Source organism: Ochlerotatus camptorhynchus, unplaced genomic scaffold, assembly GCF_037179485.1.
Source record: "Ochlerotatus camptorhynchus isolate MF236.1 unplaced genomic scaffold, CSIRO-AGI_Acam_v1.1 ptg000056l, whole genome shotgun sequence".
Taxonomy (NCBI): domain Eukaryota; kingdom Metazoa; phylum Arthropoda; class Insecta; order Diptera; family Culicidae; genus Ochlerotatus; species Ochlerotatus camptorhynchus.
The window spans coordinates 2,026,875-2,050,152 of NW_027040546.1; the positions used below are offsets into that span (position 1 = coordinate 2,026,875).

At 40.3% G+C, this 23,278-nt stretch overlaps 1 protein-coding gene across 1 annotated transcript in view; it reads right to left on the reverse strand.

Moving 5' to 3' along the window:
• Nucleotides 1–384: 384 nt before the first annotated feature.
• LOC135717460 (histone-lysine N-methyltransferase SETD1B-like) overlaps nt 385–23,278 on the reverse strand; it is a 41,982-nt gene continuing 19,088 nt past the window's right edge. The window contains exons 2-3 of the mRNA XM_065239548.1: nt 750–755; nt 385–629 (exon numbers count right to left, since the gene is read on the reverse strand). Of these exons, the coding sequence (XP_065095620.1) occupies nt 385–629; nt 750–755 (251 nt within the window). The remainder of the gene's footprint in view (nt 630–749; nt 756–23,278) is intronic.

The following is a 23,278-nucleotide window of genomic DNA, read 5'->3' on the forward strand; positions in this document are numbered from 1 at the left end:
CTTACGGTGAATTCTTGTCTGGCTTGATATGGTGGAAAAACTCGATCTGCCTGGCCAAATACTCTAAATCCAGCAAATTACGTACTCTGCACGTATTACAATACTTGTCGAAGCAATCCCGTTCCAATGGCTTGATAAACTGCAACTGGATGAAACTGCGAACCGAGCTCTGAATTACCACTGTGCCGTTCTACTGACGGTGGACATCCATCCGGTCCCGTTTCTGTGATTTTGCTGCGGCGTGTTCTTCGGTTTCTCGTTGGCTAAGTCCATAGCGGCCCAGGTGTAGAATTTATTGTTCGTCTCCATCTGTTTATGAACAGCGCTGACGATATCGAGTGATTGGTAGCGATCTTGTGAACTTGATCACCTCTCATGACGATGCTATACTATACTACAACGAAGATAATCTGTCAGCTTGATTTGTTCTTCGTCTTCCTGACCGGTTTTCACTTTGATTTCGTCCGGTTGATCATTGATGGGTTTGAAGTCCGGACGAGGATCGCACTCACCGGAAACATTGGTAGCGGTTACTTCAACGTCTTCCTCCTCTACGGCTTCGGAAATGACGGCCGCTGCTCTGGCTGAATATTCCGCGGGGGTAATGGCGGGTAGCGTTGCCGTCGCACCTGGAATTTGGTGTTAATCGGTTGTTGCCCCACCGGGCAGATGTTTTCCAAATCAGAAACTCTAGCGGCGGATTTCACTGGATGTGCTGTGATGGAATCTTCACGCAATAGCTAACTTACATGGTGCTAACGATAAGGGGATCGGAGTTAGTTATTACCATTTTCATTGGTAATTCGTGCTAATGCTGTTACGACTACTGGATCATTCGTGCTAATGGGATCGTTGCATTATAGGTTGAATTCCAGATGTTTAGAAGAAGTTTGATCTGCGATGATCCTTTGAAGTGACAATTGGGACTGGCTGCTGAGGAGGAAGAACAACTGCTGAAAGCTGGCTAGAGCTGTAAGTGCTTGCTGGTAGTAAGTAGGCACCGGCACAGGTTCTTCCATAATATTTAAGCTATTCGAAAGCCTCTGGATATCTTTGGACTTGCTTTGTTTACAAACAAAACGGACGTTAAATATGAGAAGCATATTCCTAAAGGTAGTAAGCGGAGTAAGCAGAGAAAATATCTACACGGCGATTGAGAACGACCTAACGGCGCCGGTGGTGTAGTGGTAAGCGTGATTACCTCTCACCCCAGCAGGCCTGGGTTCAATCCCAGTCGGCGCCGCCGGGATGTTCTGAGGCATAACATCTCTGATCACGCCTTCCTTCGGATGGGAAGTAAAGCCGTTGGTCCCCGGTTCATGAGTTGATGGGTCGATAGGTAGGGTCTAGGTGTGGGAGCTGCCTTCCTGGCACGTCGGTAGCATTGGTGCTCAGCACGGAAAACAAGATCGACGGATAAAAACAAACCGAAGGAAAAAAAAAAAGAAAAAAAGAACGACCTAAATTTGAGTTTAGTTCACTCATAATCGCCAAAAGTGCAGGAACTCAGCGATGAGTAAAATTTGTCTCATGTTTTCCCAGGATTTTTTAGGGAAAAATTTCCGAATTTGAGAAAAGTAAAGATTGCATTAACTCAGTCTATTGGTACTACTCCGAGACTGAATAAAATTTTCGTCAATTTCCTCATTTTCCGGCAGATTTTTTAGGTTTTCCACAGAAAACCATTAGACAAATTTACTCATCACTGAGTTCCTGCACTTTTGGCGATTATGAGTGAACTAAACTCCAATTTGGGTCGTTCTCATTCCATGAAATTTGAGGTACATTGAGTTACTCGAGTAACTCGCTGAAACTCAATACAAAAAACCGGTGCGTTGAAGTTAAAATGCAATCAAAAGTACTTAAAGTTATTAATGCGTTTTGAAGTAGTACTGACGGTAATTAAAATTATCTATCCATAATTAATGTAATTAAAAGTATTGAAAATGTAATTAATGTACTTTAATTGCGAAATTTCAACTGTAATTAATTGAGTTAATAAGTAGTTAATGTTCTGCATTGTGTAATTCATGCAATTTAAGCATTAGTTAATGGAATTAATTTAATAACAGCCGTTGCCTGCGTTGGAGTTAAAGGTTATTGCGTGCTCCTAGACAAAAAAGCAACTCAGAGTAAACCTGTCTCACGCCTTGATCGGATATTAATTCCTGGTCTCTATACATTACCCCGAATCCAAAAATACCCATATTGTTTGGTATTTGACAGCCATTCCCACTTTTTATGAAACCGGAAGTCGCCATCTTGGATTTATAAATGGCGTCGGATATCAATTTCCGAACTGCAGACGTCACGCTGGTTCCAAAAATAATTATATTTATTTCTCACTATTTATGCAACCAGAAGTCGCCATCTTGGATTTAAAAATTGCGTCGGATTTCAATTGCCAACCTCTAGATGTCACCCCGATTTCAAAAATACTCATGTTGATGGGTTTTTGACAGTATTTCACACTATTTACGAACACTATCTTGGATTTTAAAATGGCGGCTATCTTGGATTTTAAAATGGCGTCGTTCATTTATTTCTGGGCTCTAGACGTCATCGCGAATCCAAAAAATACCAATATTGTGAGGTATTCGACATTTTTTTCTGAAACCCGATGTCCGCTATCTTGGATTAAAAAATAGCGTCTGATATAGATTTTCAGCATCTACGCTTCATCCCCGTCCCATAAATACCCATATTGTTAAGAATTTGACGCTTTTCTTAAATCGGAAAACGCCATCTAGGATTTCAAAATGGCGTAGGATATCAATTTCCGGCATCTAGACATCACAGCGATTCCAAAAATACCTATATTAATGGGTGTTTAACGGTATTTCCCATATTTTATGTAACCGAAAGTCACCATCTTTGATTTTGAAATGGTGCCTCTAGACATTACCCCGATTCAAAAGAATAACCATATTGATGGGCATTTGACAGTATTCATGAAACCAGAAGTCCCTATCTTGGATTTCAAAATGGCGTCAGCTATCAATTTCCGGCCTCTTGATATCACTCTGATTCCAAAAATAACCATATTTATTGGTATTTTACAGTATTTCTCACGATTTATGCAACCGGAAGTCGCCAGTTTGGATTTAAAACTGGCGTCGGATTTCAATTGACAGCCTCTAGACGTCATCCCGATGTCGAAAATATTCATGTTGATGGGTATTTGACAGTATTTCACACTGTTTATAAAAGCGGAAGCCGCTATCTTGGATTTCAAAATGGCGTCGGTCATCGATTTCTGTGCTCTAGACGTCATCCTGATTAACTGAAACTCTGATGTCCGCTATCTTGGATTCCAAAATTACGTTAGATATCGATATTCAGCATCTGCGCTTCGTCCTCGTTCCGAAACAAAAAACCCATATTGTTAAGTATTTGAAGCTTTTCTGAAATCGGAAGCCACCATCTTGGATTTCAAAATGGCGTCGGATATCGATTTCCAGCCTCTTGACATCACACCGAATAAAAAAATACCCATATTGATGGGTATTTGACAGTATAATCTAATCAAATACAAACGTAGCCAGTACGAGAAAGCAACCTGGAAAATGATTAGGTTATAATAACGCCTAATCATTTTTCTTGTCAACATTGATGTTTGTAGCATATCTGAGATAGAGGAAATGTATGTGCTGTCAACCTACATGCCCCTAATTTGGGCCCATACATGAATTCAGCAATCGACTAAATTTTTAATAGCGACCAAAAATATCGATTAGTACCGTCCCAATGACGCGTTCATCTAGATAAAATTGATAAATAGCTGATTTTTAGCGATGGACCCAATCTTAGATCTGCGTTGCATTTGCCGCAAAGATGATTCTGTGAAATGATTCGAGTTTAAATAAATATATTTAATCAGCGATGCATTTCGGGAATCTACAGGCGTGGAAGGATCCGTGGAGTACATTCCGTACCAAACGCTCCGAGTTATTTAAGAGTGAAATTTAACAATCATATTTGATGTAACGAATGGTTTATATAATATAGTATAATTTAAGGATCTCACCAAATGCCTCCAACGTTCCCAAAATTCCTAATTTATTAGATAAAAATGGAATGATCTCACCAAAACTGGTCTGCGTGACTGCGATCATTAACTTTTCCGGACTTTAACCTTTAGCTTTTGTTTGTTGACCTCCGCCAAACGCCTTCGTCTTCATCACACAGCTCGCAACGAACGCCGCCGTTTACTTCGTTCTCTTCTGTTTTCTCCTTACCTTATTGTATTCCCATGATCTTCTGCGAGGAAACTCGCGTCCAATGTTACTCTTCGTTAGCTCCACCGAGCACTTGCAATGTGCACTCCCTGCATTATTGAATCAATGTTAAAATTAGTATGCGATGGTGTTATATAGAAACTGCAAAAAGAAAGAAATACAGAAATTCTGAAATATGACCAGGATTAGTTTCAAGAAGAGTTGGTGATCAAGCGTCGTCAAAAAAGATACGCGGATTAAGAGTGAATTCCAAAGCCGGAGATAGCTCTGTAGCTTTGAAACGTTCTGTTGCAGAGTTTCTCGGGTCAGTTGATCTCTGGCACGTTCATCGTTTTTCGGACGGATCGCGGTCGCGGGCTGGACTTTGACTCGGAGTGGCAAGACCGAACACTACAACGAGTCAAAGTCTACCGGAGGAGTGTTCCGTCTTTTCCGCTGAAGCCTAGTCTATTCTAGACGCAGCCATCACTCCGGCAGATCAACCGATCCTCACACAGCGTCATCAAAGCGCTGAAAGCCGAAGCCTCGAGCCACCCCTGGATACAAGCCATTAAACGGTACGCCCCACCTTCAACCGTCTTTACGTGGATCCCCGGACACTGCGGTGATCCCGGAAACGAGGCTGCGGACAGACTGGTGGGATCTGGTGCATCCCGTCCCCGCTACACCAAGAACGTACCCCTCCTAGACGTCAAGCTCTAAATCATGGTCTACAGAACCCTTATAAAACCAAAATTGTTACTTGGGCTGTCTCCTACGGTGGAGCTCTACCTTGTTCGCACACCCAGTCTTCACCACGGCCCCGATGTCTCATTCGTTGGGAAATCAGAGCCAGTTATACATCACGTTAATGTCAAATTGAAGCCTATGTTTTTAGGCAGGATCTAGCCTGACCATCTGCTATATAACGTGATGAACTAGCCAACGGCTAAAAATCACGGTAATAAAGAAAAAAAACTTTCTCATACTCGCAATGTGTCACGACCAATTTGACACGGCGACGCCCTTACGCTCTCTGATAAAAGCACAGGGTGATGGGCATTTGACAGTATAACCACTTGCTCTTACACTGGAAGTACCCCAATTCCAAAAATACCCATATAGACTATTAATACTCAGAGGGAGAGATAGGCGGAGAAAACAAAATACAATTCGGCAGCAGGGCTTTGTTCCTAAATTATCTTGCAACCCTTGCTAGAAGCTAACGTTTCACATGACTTGTATTTTTGATTCGATTTAGGTACAAAATAATAATTGATTGGATCGCAATATTTTGCACATTTCTTGGTGCCATTCGTTAACCGGCGAAGATCAATTAATCAATAGAGTTAGAATATTGTTTTTGATTCCAAAAACTAGTTGAATTTGAGAAGCACACAAAACATAAAGGTGATTGAATTTCTGTTCGATTGCAATACTCTCAAATTTATTCTAGTAAGAATAAGAAAAATTCTAATTGGAATGTTCGATTGGCTCAGATTATGACAGTTCATTTGGCTCAAAACATTCTCTCCGCCCATCTCTCCCTCTGAGTATTTCTAATATAGACCTGTGCACGGGTGAACTTTTGTTCATCTACTGAATTTTTTTTGACACAGCAGCGGGGCCCTGTAACTAAAAATGAACACACGAATAATGCTCGCGTAACATTTGAAAAGAGCCTATCAACTTTGGTAAATAATTTGCTAGGTCTTTTTCACGAGAACCGAAGTACGCCCACGAAAACCAAGAGCACTATCGGGAAGGGGAGAATTTCCTCTGCCCGATGGTGTTGTTAGTTTGCGTCAGCGTATTCGGTTCACGCGAAAAAGGCTTAACAAGGCTTGACAGTTTTTCATACTTTTGGTAAAACTGGAAGCCGTCATCTTTAGATTTCAAAATTGCGTTGGATATCAATTTCCGGCCTCTAGCCATTACCCTGATTCCAAAAAACACCCATTTTGGTGAGTACATATTTTAAATCAAACGTTTATTTTTATCCCATAATGCCATTTGAATGTTTGAACAACTGAAGATTTCCATCTTGATTAACATGATTGAGTCTTCATTTCAACAAATAACCAGAATGGTTTGATCAGCTGGAGATCTTTCAATAATCAATGCGCGAATATTTAAGAGACGCACCTCTTTCCCTTTAAGCGGAGCTCCCATTTATCGATCTCTTGCACTTGTGGGAACTTCTGAGAAGCTTTGTCAACTTCTGCGAAGATCGTCTTTATGCGAAATGGACTATCCTCTAGACAAACTTTGGATCGTGAAAAATTGTTAAATGAACATTATTGATCAAGGAAGTTCGCTTATCACGGTCGAATGCTGATCAAGTCAAATGCTTAATCAAGTTGATCAAGTTGAATATTGTAGAGCAAGGCATATATCTGATGAATATTGATAATTGATCAAGATGGATTGATGATCTAGTAGTTGATCAAAGTAGTTTACTGATCGAGGAAAATTATTGATTAAAATTAATTGTTGACAAAGTTAGATATTGATGATCCGGGCAAGTCGTTGATCGTGGTAGGCTATTGATCAGAGAAAATTGTTGATTAAGGCTTTTGAACAGTGAAGATAGTTCATCATGGAAAAAAACTTTGATGAAGGCAGGTTGTTGATCAAGTCAAATCATTGGTTAAGAGAGATCGTTGATCTATAATCGGAAATGGCTCTAATGTTGGCCTATGGATCAAAGATTGGGCCCATCGCTAAAAATCTGCAATTTATCAATTTTATCTAGATGAACGCGTCATTAGGACGGTACTAATTAATATTTTTGGTCGCTGTTGAAAATTTAGTCGATTGCTGAATTTATGTATGGGTCCAAATTGAGGGCATTTAGGCCGACATTACATCCATTTCCCCTATATTGTTAATTGAGGTAGATATTTGATCCAGACAACTCACTGCAAAAGGCAGGTTGTTGACATGTCGGAAGATTCAAATTAACCAGTTTGAGTCTCCTTTTCGCACGCCTCCTTAGTTTGTGTGAAGAACATCTAACTACGTTCCTGTTCCAAGTTCTTCTATAGCTGGTGTTGTCGATTCTGACTACATTGGAGCCGAAAATCTGCTGTTGATGCTTAATATATGGAAATGTATAAAAATGAATTGCAATATAATAAAAACGGAGGGAGGAAACCTTGTGCTGCTGCTGCTACGGTACATGTATATGAGTTTGGAAATTATGTTTTATCATGTGCCGTTCGCCTCTGCCTCCCACTCCATTTTCGTCTGCGTGCTTCGGAAAATGATGAAAATGTGGATTCCCTTCATGGTTTCTATAGTTTCCATGACTTCCCGTACCATCATCGAGAGTTGAAGCGCACGGATCGAACGCGCTGGAATAGATTATTTGTGCTGAAATTGAATAAATAATACTGGAGAAAGCCAATTGCGATGGAATGGGGTATGGCTTTTATTGATTTGCGGGCGTGGTTCGTCCGAGCACGAAATATGCGACATCGAACTCCCTCCGACTGAGATTCGATACTTTTGGCCGAATTGTGTTGCCATGGTGAAATTCGGCTTGGAGTTTCCATGGTACTCATGTCGTTTGACGAGCTTTTCAAAGTGCTCCCAAAGTACACATATCGCGTGGTACTTGATCAGCACTCAAGTCAAAACAAAAGCAGACTCACATCTCCCAACTGCCAAAGTAAATCAACACACTCGTCATGCGTCCCCAAGCACTCCGTACCAAGCCTCAAGTGTCATATTTTCACCCCAATTTTCGTCGTCTTTCGTCGCTGATGGGCCCCCTGTATGGCCTTATTCTCAACGACCTATTTCACACTTCACCGATTTTGACGTTTTCCTAGCGCGTCACAGAGGAAAAAAGCGGCAGCATATTTTCCCAAACCCACACACATCCGGCTGGAAGCGAAGAAAAAACTCATATTAATTTCCTTTGGGATTTGAACTCCACCAGCTCCCCCCTTACCCGACTTTAAAGTTTGAGCGAAAAGAAGTTTCAAAAGAAGATGGCCCCCCGTCGTCGGCAGAACTTTCCTCTCTTTTTTATGATGAATTAAAACTTAACGAGCACCACACGTGAAGGGAACGCACATTTCCATTGCGAACGCGAATTTTGCATTCCACAGACAGAAGCTCGCGCAATCTACATATGTATCTCGCTTGGTGGTGTGTGTGTGTGTGTCAGTCAGTCCGTGTTTCAATGCGTCTGGGGATTTGTGTCAATTTCTGAGCATGACGAAAATTTAATTTCTCTCCATGTCGCACCACTCCAACCCCGCTCCAGTCGGCTAGGCCATTCGATTCCGTTCGTCGGTTTTGTTTTGGTGTTGGGTCGGGTGTGTCTCCTCGATGTCATGCCGATCGAAAAACACAAATAAGTTTTGGGAGGCAAACTTTCCGCGCGGCTCCCATGTTCGTTATCGGAATTATGCTTTTGTTTTCTGCTTCGTTCGGCTATGCGTGTCCGGCTTTGCATGAGTGATATCTGTTCAAACATAATGGTTTATGGATGGGCATAAATATGCGTGCCAGAGTGTTGGTGATTGTCGTCATCGTTTCGATTGGGATGTGTTTTTCTGAGCAGGGTCTGGAGTGAGAGACTTGGGAACTTTGAGTTTCAAGCTTCAACAAATAGGGTAGAGCGCTACTTCGTTGTAATTGTCCGTTTCCGTTCTATCGAGCAGAAATCATCAATAATATCCATGATTTCACCGAATACAAATCAATAATAGGTTTGTTTCGATGCGTTAGCTCATAAGCTACAACACGAAGCTTATACGAGTACAGTCCCCCCCCGAAAAACGTGAACTCGGTCTACACGAATTCCATTTACGTTGGTCTCGAATGATTCCGTTTACACGAGGGAATCGCGTAATTGGAGTACACGTAGCATATGGGATTTGACTTAATAGGGACCAACATGGAATATGTCGCAATCCTGAACATATAGAAGGTTACTGTCTTGCGCAAGGTTGTTCAGTAGATCAAGACCTAATGGCTGGTGCACAGAAGTTCGAAATTTTCTCACTACGCGGCGCTAGAGTGCTTTAATTTGTGATTCCCTAGTTTATGTTATAACTTGAAGTCCTTGCCATCTAGAAAGTTGCAGTCTTCGGCGAAGTTGTTCAGTGGATCAAGATCTAATGGTTGTTGAACAGATGTTCAGAATCCTTGTACTGACTAAGCGGCGCTAGTGTGCTTGAATTGATGATTTTCAAGTTTGTGTTATATCTTGAAATCCTTGCCATCTATAGAGTTGCTGCCTCTGAAGAAGTTGGTCATTGGATCAATACCTAATGATTGGTGGACAGAAGTTCAGAAATCTCTCACTACACGGCGCTAGTGTGCTTGAATTTGTGATTCCCTAGTTTATGTTATATCTTGAAATCCTAGCCACCTAGAAAGTTACTGTCTTGGGCAAAAATGTTCAGTAGATCAAGACCTAATAGTTGGTGCACAGAAGTTCTAAATGTTCTCACTACGCGGTGCTAGTGTACTTGAATTTGTGATTCCCTAGTTTATGTTATAACTTAAAATCCTTGCCATCTAGAAAGTTGCTTTCTTTGGTGAAGTTGGTCATTGGATAATGGTTGGTGCCCAGAAGTTCGGATTTTTCTGGCTACGCGGCGCTAGTGTGCTTGAATTTGTGATTCCCTAGTTTGTTATAACTTGAAATCCTTGCCATCTAGAACGTTGCAGTCTTGGGCGAAGTTGTTCAGTGGATCAACACCTAATGGTTGGTTGTCAGAAGTTTGAAATTTTCTCATAACGCGGCGCTAGTAAAGATCAAGACCTAATAGTTGGTACACAGAAGTTCTAAATTTTCTCACTACGCGGTGCTAGTGTGCTTGAATTTGTGATTCCTTAGTTTATGTTATAACTTGAAATCCTTGCCATCTAGAAAGTTGCTGTCTTTGGTGAAGTTGGTCATTGGATCAAGACCTAATAGTTGGTACACAGAAGTTCTAAATTTTCTCACTACGCGGTGCTAGTGTGCTTGAATTTGTGATTCCCTAGTTTATGTTATAACTTGAAATCCTTGCCATCTAGAAAGTTGCTGCCTTTGGTGAAGTTGTTCACTGGATCAAGGTCCTCTTTTTTCATATGCAACCAGCCATAAAATATTTAAAAAAAATTTGTTTTGCGGATTCTTATTTTGGGTTGAATAGCCGAAAATTTTAAAACAGTTACTTGACCTAAACACAAAGTATTCCTATCCTAATATATAAATTAAATCGTTTCTCGAGGATTATGGGTTTTCAAAAGCAAAACCTAAGACGATCTACATCGTTTGGCTGTTCAAACTATACAGTGAGTTTAATTCTAAACTAGGTCTCTAACTATGCTGACCTTGCACCTAGTCACGATGGTCCGATTGTCACGTTGTCCGCAGGTGTCCGATGGTGATAGTGCTGACACTGCTCTGCCACTCATCGCAAGTCGGTCCCATTTACGTTTTCGTCAAAACTGAGTTTTTCAATGGAAATTGTAGTTCACAACTCATATTTTCATAATTTATTTATTTATTTATTATTAAATCATCTGACAAAATTATCTTAATGAATAAACTATTCGTTATCTTAAATAAGGTTCAGTCTGCTTACTCTATTCACAAATTGAGGTGTGAACATACCAAAATCAAACGCGGAGTTGACGGATACAAACATACGAACCATTGCACAAATCTAGACTAACATTTGAAAAGGTCGGAATTCCAAAATCACCATATCGAGAAAATCGCTTCCGAATTTTGATGACCTAAATATTAATCTTATTTCACGACTTTCCATTTCCTGAATGATTTTGTTGGCGTCAAATATAGTTAATAGTGTAATCTATCATCGTGCATCACTAAAACCGCAAAAAAAGTTTTCTTTTTGCCGTGAAATTGAGAAGAAAACACATACGCCTTGATAATTTCTTACATGTTGTTACCCCCCGGATCTTCCACCCTTTGAACTGCCAACACTGGTGATACGCCGAGGAAATACACCCTCGGGATTTTTTGTTTTCTGGTTCTTCGTTCGCAAATTTTGTGAGCGTGGAATTTCGAGCGGAGATTTTTGGTCTTCTTTTTGTTTGTTGTTTACACGTGAAATCTCGCGTAACATTTGAAAAGGGCCTATGTCGAAAATGTAAACAATCCAGAAAATGAATTGTAAATTTTTCCGCCAGTATTTAATTCCTATATAAATAAATTGAAGTATTTTAGGCATTTATATTGTTCACAATAACAATAGTAACTATATCTCAGTACACAACATCCAAAAAATGCCAAACGTTTTCAAAAATACATGAAAATCGATAAAAATTTAATATCACAGTAATAAGCCTTTTTGTGAATCTTTAAATGGTAAGGCCCTTTTTGTTAAGCCGTTGTGCTTGTCATTATAAATTGTAGGCCCTTTGCTAAGCCTTTTCTTAACATCAAATAAATCATCGGCCCTGCCTCAAGCAGTAGGGCCTAGCTTTGATTTGAAATTTTTTCAATCATCGGCCCTTCTACGTCGCTAGGCTTATGAATGGAACCTCATCGAACGAAAAAAAATATATGTTAGGCCCGAGGTTAGGCCGTTTTAGAATGAATGATTGGAAAAATTTCGTGGATCGGTCGTTTTTAAAATCAAGTTATTTTTAATGATTTTTATCGATAATGCGGAACATTCCTATACGACTGGTAGCTAATTACCAGTGCTACAGAATGGTATCAAAAATCGGTTTGTTTACATTTTGATCATAGGCCCTATTCAAATGTTACGCGAGAAATATAAATCGGATGCATTTCAAATGAATCGGCGGGTGTGACTAGTTACAACAGAATCAGTACATTTTGCATATTAAAACAATATAATTCTTAGTTTTGGTGCAAGGCGGACAACCAGATGTATCATAGAGAAAATACACCATGTAAAAGGAAACGTTTTTGATGATTTGAAATAATATTTTCTTTTACTTTTTCGTGTTTATCAAGTAGTTTGTGAACTGTTCTCTCTATGTAAGGCAAAATATGGTTTATTTACATTTTGGCTCTTCCGCCCCTTTCAAATGTTAGTCTAGAAATAGGCTGCTTGTAGCCATAGAGAGTACGATGAAAATTCGGTTGCACCGGGGATTGCTGACGTAACATCGTTCCTGAAGCACGGAAATCAAGCAGTGACAGAAGATGAGAGCAATCGACGTCTCCGTTGAGTAATTTACAGGGGCCTGGCTGGCGGCCATGTTTTTGGTGCTTTCATCTGCTCTTGTCTTTCTGCTTACAACACGATTTTGCGTCCCTTTCGTTCATGTATACGTCAGGCGGGCCGTATTTAAATAAGGCCCGTGATCTTGCCTACTGTCAAACGTATAGGATTGATATGGGGTTGCCAGTCTCCTGGTAATTTAGCTATAAACGTAGCCCGGTGTAGCTTACGTCTTCGATCAAGCATTTCGAGGTCAAGCAGACGGCATCTATCGGGATACGCTGGAAGGTTCAAAGAATCACGCCACGGTAGGTTTCTGAGCGCAAGCCGTATCAATCTTTTTTTGCACACGCTCGATTCTTAGATTCCATGTTACGTCGTTTGGAGTCCATACAACTGAAGCATTTTGTAGGATCGGCCGAGTGAGCAATACAATGCTTTTAGACAGTGTGGATCCGTGAAATCCTTGGCAATCTTAGAGATGAAGCCAAGTTGGCGATTAGCCTTGGAAATAATCGACGCATAATGGGAATGAAAGGAAAGCTTCGAGTCCAATACGACACCAAGATCCGTCACTTGATCTACTCTGCTAAGAACAGTATCATCGATGTGGTATTCTTAAATTATCGGGTCTTTGGACCGATAGAAGGTCATCACATGACATTTCGCGACGCTGATGACAAGCTAGTTCGAGCGGCATCAGTAAACGAACATGTTGAGCAACCTTTGCAGGGGAAAGCAGTCCTCGATGCAGCGTACCACCACATAGATTTTTAGATCATCAGCATATACGAGCTTTCACTTGCAACTGTATGAACTCAACGACTTTGTTCTGGAAAAGTTTGAAAGAACAATCAAACTGGTTGTCCCATATCATATGAAGCAATGGTACGATGAAAACTCAAAACGGCTTTTTCTCGGCTTGCTGAATGCTATGGGACGGACTTGCCATGAGCGGCAGTGCTGCTCCGGTGTTTCCATGCGTCGATAAGCCAAGTGCTACTGCGTTGTCAATTCCTGTTGCTGAGATGGAACCGCGTTTAACTGCTCCCTCCATAAGTATTGATTGTCCCGAACAATGTGCTGCTTTGATTAGTTGTCGATATTTAATAATGCCAAAGACCAAGAACGCAAGCAGGCGGATAATAGCGTTGCTGAGCAATGCAAGTCCCATCCTGTTTTTCAAGTTTACTTCGTCCAAGAACTGTCTGTTTCTGAAGTTGAGTTTTTGAAACTCTGAAATGTTGACGTGGCTATCAATTTGCAACGGTTTGATATTCATCGGTTGCAAAGGTAGAATTGTATGTTGGTGAAAACGAAACTCGAAGTTTTCGTAGAGTTTGTTATTGATGTATAATGAACAATTATGGAAGATTATTAGATGAATGCCTGTCAACTTTCTGGTGCTTGTGTCGCAGGTGCTGACGTCTTGATGAACGGTTCCAACAGCGTGCCTGGAGCTATAGACCTTATTTCATTTGATAGAGGCCGTTGCGATAAAATATGTACATTATCCGTGCTTATCTCGAAGTAGTGAACCTTCACAGGGATTATGATTAATATTGACTAGTGCTCGTGTAAAATTTGAAGGCGTCTATACTCGTTGATCGATTCTCTTCATCGACTATCTCTTTGGTTTACCACGGCAACATAAACGAATTTCTCTTTAAGCTCGCAGCACGGTTCGACAGAAAATGATGTTAGCTTGCGCCTGAAACAACACACTCAATGCGAAATGCATTTGCAGTCGGATTATTCGCGAAAGAGAAAATCGATGAATAGAATAGATCAACAATGTTAGGCCTTTTTTCGTGTTGCGCGAGAGTTGTCTTCTCTCTTTCCTCGGCATTGGTCGGTGATTGCCAAAATGTCGAGTGGTTTGATAGTGTGATGCGCCAACTTTACTGTTCTGTTGACCAAAGGCAGTGGTAACTCGATGGTAACCCTTTTTATTATTATTTTTTAGTATTTATTCAGTACTATTCAGTAACATAATACATTCATCTTTTCATAATCATTACATTTGTTTTGCGCGTAGAATTTCTAGACTAATTCGAGTTGTTATAAATTAATTCTAATCTAATCTAATCTAATCTAATACAAACGCAGCCAATACGAGAAAGCATCCTGGAAAATGATTAGGTTAGATGAGGTCTAATCATTTTTCTTGTCTAATTGTTGTTTACAGCATATCTGAGATATGATATAAACATCAATACGGCCAGGTCTACTGCGTTGTATTTGCCGCAAAGATGATTCTTGGAAATGAATGGGAACATTTCTCGAATCTACAGGGGTGGAAGGATGCGTGGACATACCGTACCAAACGGTCCGAGTTACTATGTGTAGTTGTATGTAATGTGTAAATATTTGTACAATATTGAAGAATCATAAAATAATGCAATGCAAGGATCTTACCGAATTTTCTCCTATGTTGGTAATGATCTATAAAACATAATTATTTGAAGATAAAAAAAAGAGCGATCTCACCCAAATAGTCAAGTGGAGCTCCTCCTTATCAGCTGTTCCAGAAAAATTACTATACCAGCTCCGATGCTTCAAGTGAACATGTTCAAGCCACTCGTCAGCGTGAATCAGAGGCAATTCTCTCACAAAGAGCCGTAGATGGAGATGAATAAGCAGCTTGTGAAGAAATGCACTTTGAAGTTTGGCTCTGGTAACAGGTTGGGCAAACGACCTCCTATAGACTCTGACCGGATCAGCAACCAAATAAAGGGGGAAAACACAACCGACGGAAAATCGACACTGACTATTTCTTGAACGCTTGGAAATACATTTTGTCACATACTTTGAAGTATTTTGAAATCATAATTGTTCAATTTACGGAAGGAAAAACGCAGCTGAAAAAACTACACGTCAGATTTTCAGCGCAGTCTACTTCGAACTCGTTGTTATAAATTAATTCTAATGACAATTTACATTAAATGCAATTCCATTAGTTTACCAAACATTTATATTTAGTTGAAGTATTCAATACATCTAAATGCTAGGAAAGATCTTTCTAATTTTAAATCGTTGGGAGATGAATTCCATTGAATCACGGCTCTAACAAAAAGTTTTTACTTCCTCGATCGATTGCTTCTGAAAGACTCCAATTAATTAAATAGAAACGCCGATGGCGGTAGTGTGAAACACTGGAGAATGGGCTTAAGTTGAAAAATATAGAATAGGCAAGAATTAAGTGCTACTCGCAGTCTAGACAGAGCAAATGCCGAAGCGTCGGATAATAGAAAGTCAAACGCAATGAAGTGAGGAAATAGTAAGCTTTTAAACAATTTAATATTGGTGTCACTACTAAGAAAAGGACAGGCAAGGGTAAGTGTTCTTAAACCAGCGTTTACTTTGCCACACTGTTGCTAAATTAATTTGTCAAAGGAGAAATTGTGTTGAATTGTCACTCCAGGACTTGTTGCTTGCGCTTTCAATAGCATTGAATTGATTGTTAAGCATTAAGGTGGGTTTCAATACATAACTTCTTTTGCTGCTAATGCTGATAAAAATTGAATGCGTTTTCTCTATGTTTATGTTAAACTCAAGCTAGATCTGCATATATTTTCTCAGATATTTCAGATGCGGAACTTCCTGAACAATCAATGTATAATTGCACGTCATCAGCGAAGGGATGAACTTTATAATATTTTCGTATGCTGGGCAATTCATGTATGTAGCGTAAAACGGGGTAACTTTGATAGTTTTTTGAAGTACTATACGTACCTAATATTTTTGACAACAATAAATGTTTTTCAAATTTTATTTTATTTTAAACAAGTACTGAGGATCCTAAGTCAATTCGTTAATAATATTTTTAACGAAATTTATTGCATTTGCACTTTTTTTTTGTCTTGTGATCAAAGTTTGTTTTTTTTTTTGTTTTTGGGTTGCCGTGCCAGCACCATATTTGACGCGTTCCTAATGATGACGCACTCGTCTATTTTTGATCGCATCTCGATTTTGACAAGATATTTTTTTAAACCTTGTTACACCATCATCCCTTGAGCACTGAAACTAATATATGCAGAAGTAACATTTCAAAAACAATTATTGAAAATACTCGAACATTATTGAGTGCGTCGATTTAGGAACCGCTTCGAATATGGTGCCTCCACGGTACTTTGATAATGCTCGATTAATTTTGAAAAAAATATGCGTAAAACATAAAAAAATCAAGTTCAAGAAATATGAAACTTTGAATAATATTTAATCAGAATCATCATAAGCAATAAGAAGACAGCATTAATTCTGTGATGGCTCTATCAGAAATAAATTTGATACGTGATTGTATGAGTACCTTTTCAAACAGGCGGAAATAAAAAAAAAAAACAATTTCTGGAAATATGAAAAAAAAAAAACTTTATAAAAACTCTATACGTTATCAAAGGTAATACTTTAAGCTACAAAATGGATCCAATGTTTAGTGATTAAATTCTAATATCAAAGCTACCCGCATTATCAAAGATACCACATCTTACGGTACATAGAAAATAGAAATAGAGTCCCGATGAAATAGGAATGAAGGCAGAAACCAAATCGTTGTTGTAAACAGTTTGCATTCTACCTTTCAAATGTTGAAGCATGGTTCGAAAAATTTAAATTAAATCAAAGTTTCCTATTCATGATTTTATGAGAAATAGTGTCAAAAGCTTTAGAATGATCGAGAAGTATCAACACAGCAGGCTTGGAATTATCAGAGATAAAGGGTGTCCACGATGAAATTGCCACACACAAAATTGATTCGCAAAATTCGAGTTTTCATCCGATTGCCATCAAATTTTCAGGGATTGAGAAATAACTATTAAACTTCATTTTACCATTTTACTCGTATTTTATTTACAGTCCATACGCAAATACCCGCACCTTGGCCTTAACCCCGGCCATAAGATTCTGCACAACCTGTGAATCAACCGTTTTTTGCATGTAAACCCATACTTTCTTCAGTTCCTCGACTGTCTTCACTACCTTAGGTCGTTCAAGAAGGTGCTGCTTCATAATCGCCCAGTACTTCTCGATGGGGCGGAGCTCCGGAGTGTTGGGAGGGTTGAACATTTTCGGCACGAAATTGACCTTATTGTCCGCATACCACTTCAGCACGTCCTTGGAGTAGTGGCATGAGGCCAAATCCGGCCAGAAGATTGTTGGGACGTTGTGGGCCTTCAGGAGAGGAAGCAGCCGCTTCTGGAGGCACTCTTTTATGCACACCTGTCCGTTCATCGTGTCCTGGGTCACGAAAGGTGCACTCCGCTTCCCGCACGTGCAGATGGCTTGCCAAACCAGGAATTTCTTCGCAAATTTGGACATCTTCTGAGTGCGGACATGCTCCGGAACGCTGAACTTATCCTTGGCCGTGAAAAACAGGTTGCCGGGGATCTGTTTGAAGTCGGCCTTCACATATGTTTCGTCGTCCATGATGCAACATTCAACTTTCGTCAGCATGTTGAGGTACAACTTCCTGGCACGGGTTTTGGCGGACTTGTTCTGCTTCTCGTCGCGATTAGGGGCTTTTTGTACCTTAAACGTTCGAAGCCCAGCCTTAGTTTTGGCCTTCTGGACAAAACTTCGGCTTAGGTGCAGCTTCTTAGCCACATCCTTAACGGAGGCGTTCGGATTTCGGTTGAAGGCCCCAACTACGCGGTTGTGATTTTTGGTGTTATACGGAATATTTTTTCCTTCACTTCTGGGCTTCCAATCGGTGGTCAACCGTTCCTCGAACCGCTTAATCACTCGTGACACCGTGGAATTCGCGATTCCCAACGTTTTAGCGATGGAACGATGCGAGAGATCCTTGTTCTCGTGATGAATGCGCAAGATTTTTTCACGCACGAGCTGTTCTTTCGACTCCATTTTCGCGAGTTTTGATCACAGGACTTTAAAACTTGCAGGATGTAAATAATGCACTATGAACTAAATCCACCCAAATTTTCATTAAATTCTACCCAACGGTTAAAAAGTTAGAGCAATTTCATAGTGTGGCAATTTCATCGTGGACACCCTTTAATACCAAAATCGTCGAAAACTTTTATCATTGCTGCTTTTGCGCTGTGTTTTGGTCGATACCCTGACTGGAGATTAATGAGAAATTTATTAAGCTCAACATATTGACAGATAGGATTTTCAACAAACGTTCAAAAACTTTTGATAAAGCACTAAGAATACGTATTGGCTGTGGGTTATCAATGGCATGACTGGAAGATTGCTTTTTTAAAGGAATTATTTTATAATTGTTCAGTCCATCAAGATGATGAACCTGAAAATTTGAGAAATTGGTTTGATTACTAAAGGACGGTAGTAAATCTAATCCAATAGCGGTTGACTTAACATGTTGCTTTGCATTGATAACATCAATCTCATTAACGGTATTTAAGAAGAATTCAGTCGCAGGAATGTGTTCATTACGACATTCAGTACAAAATTCATTCGATATATTAGAACTGCTAAAGCTCTTAGCAAAGCTAGCATTGATTTTGTCAGAATCAAAGTCGTTCATCGATGAAAAATTCGTTTTATCGACACCCATTGACTTTTCCATAATTCTTGGGCGGGTAGTTTGGGATCGAAAAGATTTTACAAGTCATTTGTCTTTGCATCACGAACTAACTTGTTTCGTAGCCGTTTGAATGAATTGTGATCATTCGATGAAAAACGTCAAACGACAGTTAATAAGTCCACTTATGTTAATTCTCTACTGTATATAGCTGATGAACTTTGATATATTAACATGCATCAATAATTTATAACATTAATCTGACTATTTATGTAATTTCTTTTTCTTTGCAGGTAAGCCTTCTACCAGTTCAATTTGTTGATGAAAACTAACGTCTTTTCAAACGGTAAGTTCTGATTACTTCCATTATACCGTGAGATAATTTCCAAAAGTGATGTGCTCAGTGCAATACAGATCACATACAAACAGGCATAACACTCACCTCTTGTTCATCGAACTCGAATTCAGCTTAAAAACAAGCTTAACTTCATAAAAACACCAATAATTATCTCCTAAACATTGCTTTTATACTAAATTCCACGTTCCTTCATAAAGCTTTTGAAAGACAAGTGTAAAAATACGCATAAATCAGTTATTGATCTGATAGCAGAATATGCTATTATTGAAATTCTCGTCTACTCGGGAAGCTACACTAATTAATTCACGATTTGGAAAATGTATGTACATTTGTGCGATGTATAGCGCTCACGTTATTAACGTGAATGTGATTTTGCATACACCAGCAGTGTTGTAAACAATTTTGTTGTTTATGCCGACTGTAGCTTAAAATTAAACGAGGAGAGATTCCGCATCGTGCTCCCTTGCCGTGCGGATCTATTTGCTTTCTGCTGAAGGAAGTGTTACTCCTACCTTAAGCTACAACAAATTTAAGCATCTCTTTTCAGTGCTCAATAAACCTGTAGATTTTGTACCTTGTTTGACTCTTATTCCTCTCCGATTCTTGTTTGGACCCTACCTGAGTTTATCCTGCTTGGATAACGATTTGGAAAATTCCTCTTCAATCATTCAGATTCTTAAAGTAATCTGCCTAATTGATTTGCCAGATTTTGACTTTTGCTTGCAGATTTGGATGAAGACAGAAAAAATGGACTCACTAGGGAGCGCTTCTTTTGTTTTAAAACAATGGGTGTAAATATTCGTACAATGCGCTCTATAAGGCTTTGACCTGCGTAGCTTATGATCTAATGCACCGGAACTGCCGTATTATTAATTTGTGCACGGTGGGATAATTGATATTATTGATGCGTTGTGATCGATTCAACGGAAATGGGTGATTACGACGAAGTAACGCTCAATCCTAGTTGCAATGGGACCGGCCGTGTTCTGCTGGAATGCTCCAATTATCGGAATTTACAGCTTTTGTAGAAATCGGCTTGGATGTTACGATCTTACAAGCATCGAATTTAATCCCAGCCAGTTGTTATTCAATCCAATCACACAGCCCAGCTTGAGCGCACCGCTTCTTTGTTCTCTCGAGCACGGGTTATTCCGGTTTCGTGAATCAACCACACAAAGCGCTTTTGTTTCTGTTCATTTTCTCCGCTGTTACCGCCACACGCACCGCTTCCGGGTCAAAAATTTCCACAATCTATTCAATTTCAGCTCGAAAAACATCCACACAAACACTCATCCATCCCATCAAGTTTTTCGCTGCATATTCCACCACTCAAAAAACCGTAATCCTACTTTTCGAAAGCTTCTTCCTTTTCTCGTAGCAGCGAGCGGAAACCGAAGGCTTTTGAAGGCTTGGGGGGAGATCTAGGATAAAACCTGTTTCTCTATGTGTGTGTGTGTGTGTGTGTGTGTGTGCGTGTGTGTTTGTGGGTTTTCCATTTGTATCCGTTAAGCTCTCGCAAGGTTCCCGTTTTTCACCCTACAGGACTATCCGAGGTTGGTGGTCGGTTGCGGTGCGGAAAGTTTCACAAAGTTTTATTAAAACACAAACAGAAAATGAGCCAGTTTCATCCATGTGGCGCTGCAGCAGCAGCAGCCCTTCTTCAAAGGGAGAGCATTTAGCGCCCAAAGTCCTCTCAGTCAGTCATCGTACAGTCTCGCAATCGAAACACATTGTTGTTTTTCCCTCGTGGCCCGTTCTGGAGTTCCGAGTTCGTGAGTGGGTGATGAAACAAGTTGGGACTGATGTGTCCGGAGCTTCAAAGGCATCGCAGCCGGTGCAGTAGACGAACTAAATCCGGACGTTGATTCCGCAAAGTAAGAGTTTCTGTTCTTCTGTGGAGCACTTTTTGTTTTCCACATTCAACTCGCCTCATTTTGTGCCATATAGACAACTGAAATGGGGTTTCTTGCCTGTAGTTCTGGCTGTAGTTGTCCTATATTGTCCCAGTATCCGGAGAAAAGTTTCCATCGGAAATGGAGGGTGACGGTAAGTTCCAATTTGTAGAACCACGTATGTTCTTTGCGGTTAACGAAATTCGAGTCGTTTGCCATTCTCCGATGGAAGTTTCTGAAGTGGGCTGTAAATTTGCTCATGCCAGCTCATTCCTGGTGCAACGGAGGGCAGTTAAGATAAACTACTCATGTCAGACAGGGATTAGTTTCTCGTTAAGGTAAAATTGCTTGCCCCGACAAATGATGTGGACTTAATCCATCATATCATTCATGGTGCATAGTCAGGCGTCCCCATCCTTCAACCAGCCAAATCCAAACACAAACAAACGACGCGCTTGTTGCTCAATCATCATCGGGTATAATCCGTCCGGTTAATAATATACTCATTAGGTAAACTGATCACACTCACTTTTCCCTAATTCTGGTATGTGTGTGTGTGAGGCTGAGAGAGCACGGGCCGCCCAAGGACCGAAAGAGGTAGCCTATGATGATCAATCTCATCTTCCCTTCTTCAGACGGGATTGTGTGTGTAGGTGGTGACTGTGCAATATGATACCAGACCATTCCATGTATTATATACATACATCCAACGAGATGACTTTGGTTCATCTACTTGACTGATTTGGTGCCATCAATCAAGAGGGGACTGCCTAGGTAATGTCATAGTTTTCGGACGAGAGTAACGGGAAAAGTTGAGTGATTCAGAAGGAGAAGTTGGTTAGAGCTGCAAAGCTGCCCATTACTACTGAACGGTATGGATGTTTTCGTAGCTGCGGTTGGAAAACTGCCATGATAAAAGGTAAAGTTTTGGAAGCATGGTGCGGCACACCGGAAATGGCGTACAAGACATACTATGCTGGCTTGAAGAATAGGTGTTTCCTGTGCAAAACAAGAATGGAAGAGGAAAAGGTACCTTGAGTGAACATTTTTTGGACAGTTGCAACAGAATTGGATAATATAACTGAAAACAATTTGTTCTTCATTATAGATTTAACCGAAAAAAACCGACAGTTTGCAGTCTTAATGAAATAAACTATAGTTCTAGAGGATAAAAAAGTTACTTTTCAAAAACAAAAGAATGGCAATGAAAATCGATATAATTGATAACCATATCCTAAACTTCATTCTCAATTACATCATTGGCAATATTTGATAAATGCAGCCTCAGTATCACATCGCGATGAGCCACATTTTCAGTATCACATTTTCATTCTCAACGCAGGAATTCAGTTTAGTCGATGACAATGGCGAAGAGTTAATTCCTGTAGGCAAACCAGATACACACCGCTGGACACGGAATCAGCGCATTTCTTCTATTTTGCCCGCATTTGCTGGATATCCTTGACTGCCCCGCCGCTTTGTCAATGTCGCTGCTTTGAAATAGCTCAGGATTTTTTGATTGGTCGAAATTCCGGGCAATTCTGAGGAGTTATTAGCTTGGGTTAAAACATCGTTGGCAGCATACCACTCCAGAACCACCTTGGAGTAGTGGCAGCTGGCCAAATCGGGCCAAAAAATGACTTGGCCTTTATACTTGCGGATGAACGGCAATACACGCTTTTTCAGGCATTCTTCGATGTAAACTTGGGATGTCATCGACGAGGATGTGACGAATGGTACTGTTTTCAGGTCACATCTGCAAATCACTTGCCAAATCATGGCCTTCTTCGCGAACTTGTCGGAAAACATGAACTTGAATCTTCCCGGCACATCCCCATGTCCGTACTTACTTACTTAACGATCCTGCGCACCTCCAGGGGTGCAAAGGGCCTTTGTGAAAGATTTCCATCCTGGGCGGTTACTAGCTTTGGCCTTGACCTGTGCCCAAGTCAAATTTCGGTCAACGTTCTTATTTTCACTGTTTAGGCTCCGCCGCCACGAGCCTCTGGGTCTACCTATGCTGCGATGTCCTGCTGGATTCCAGTCCAGTGCTTGCTTGCAGATTTCGTTTCCGCTCCGTCGTAGTGTGTGGCCGACCCACCTCCACTTCCGTTCACGAATTTCTGTCTCTATCGGCT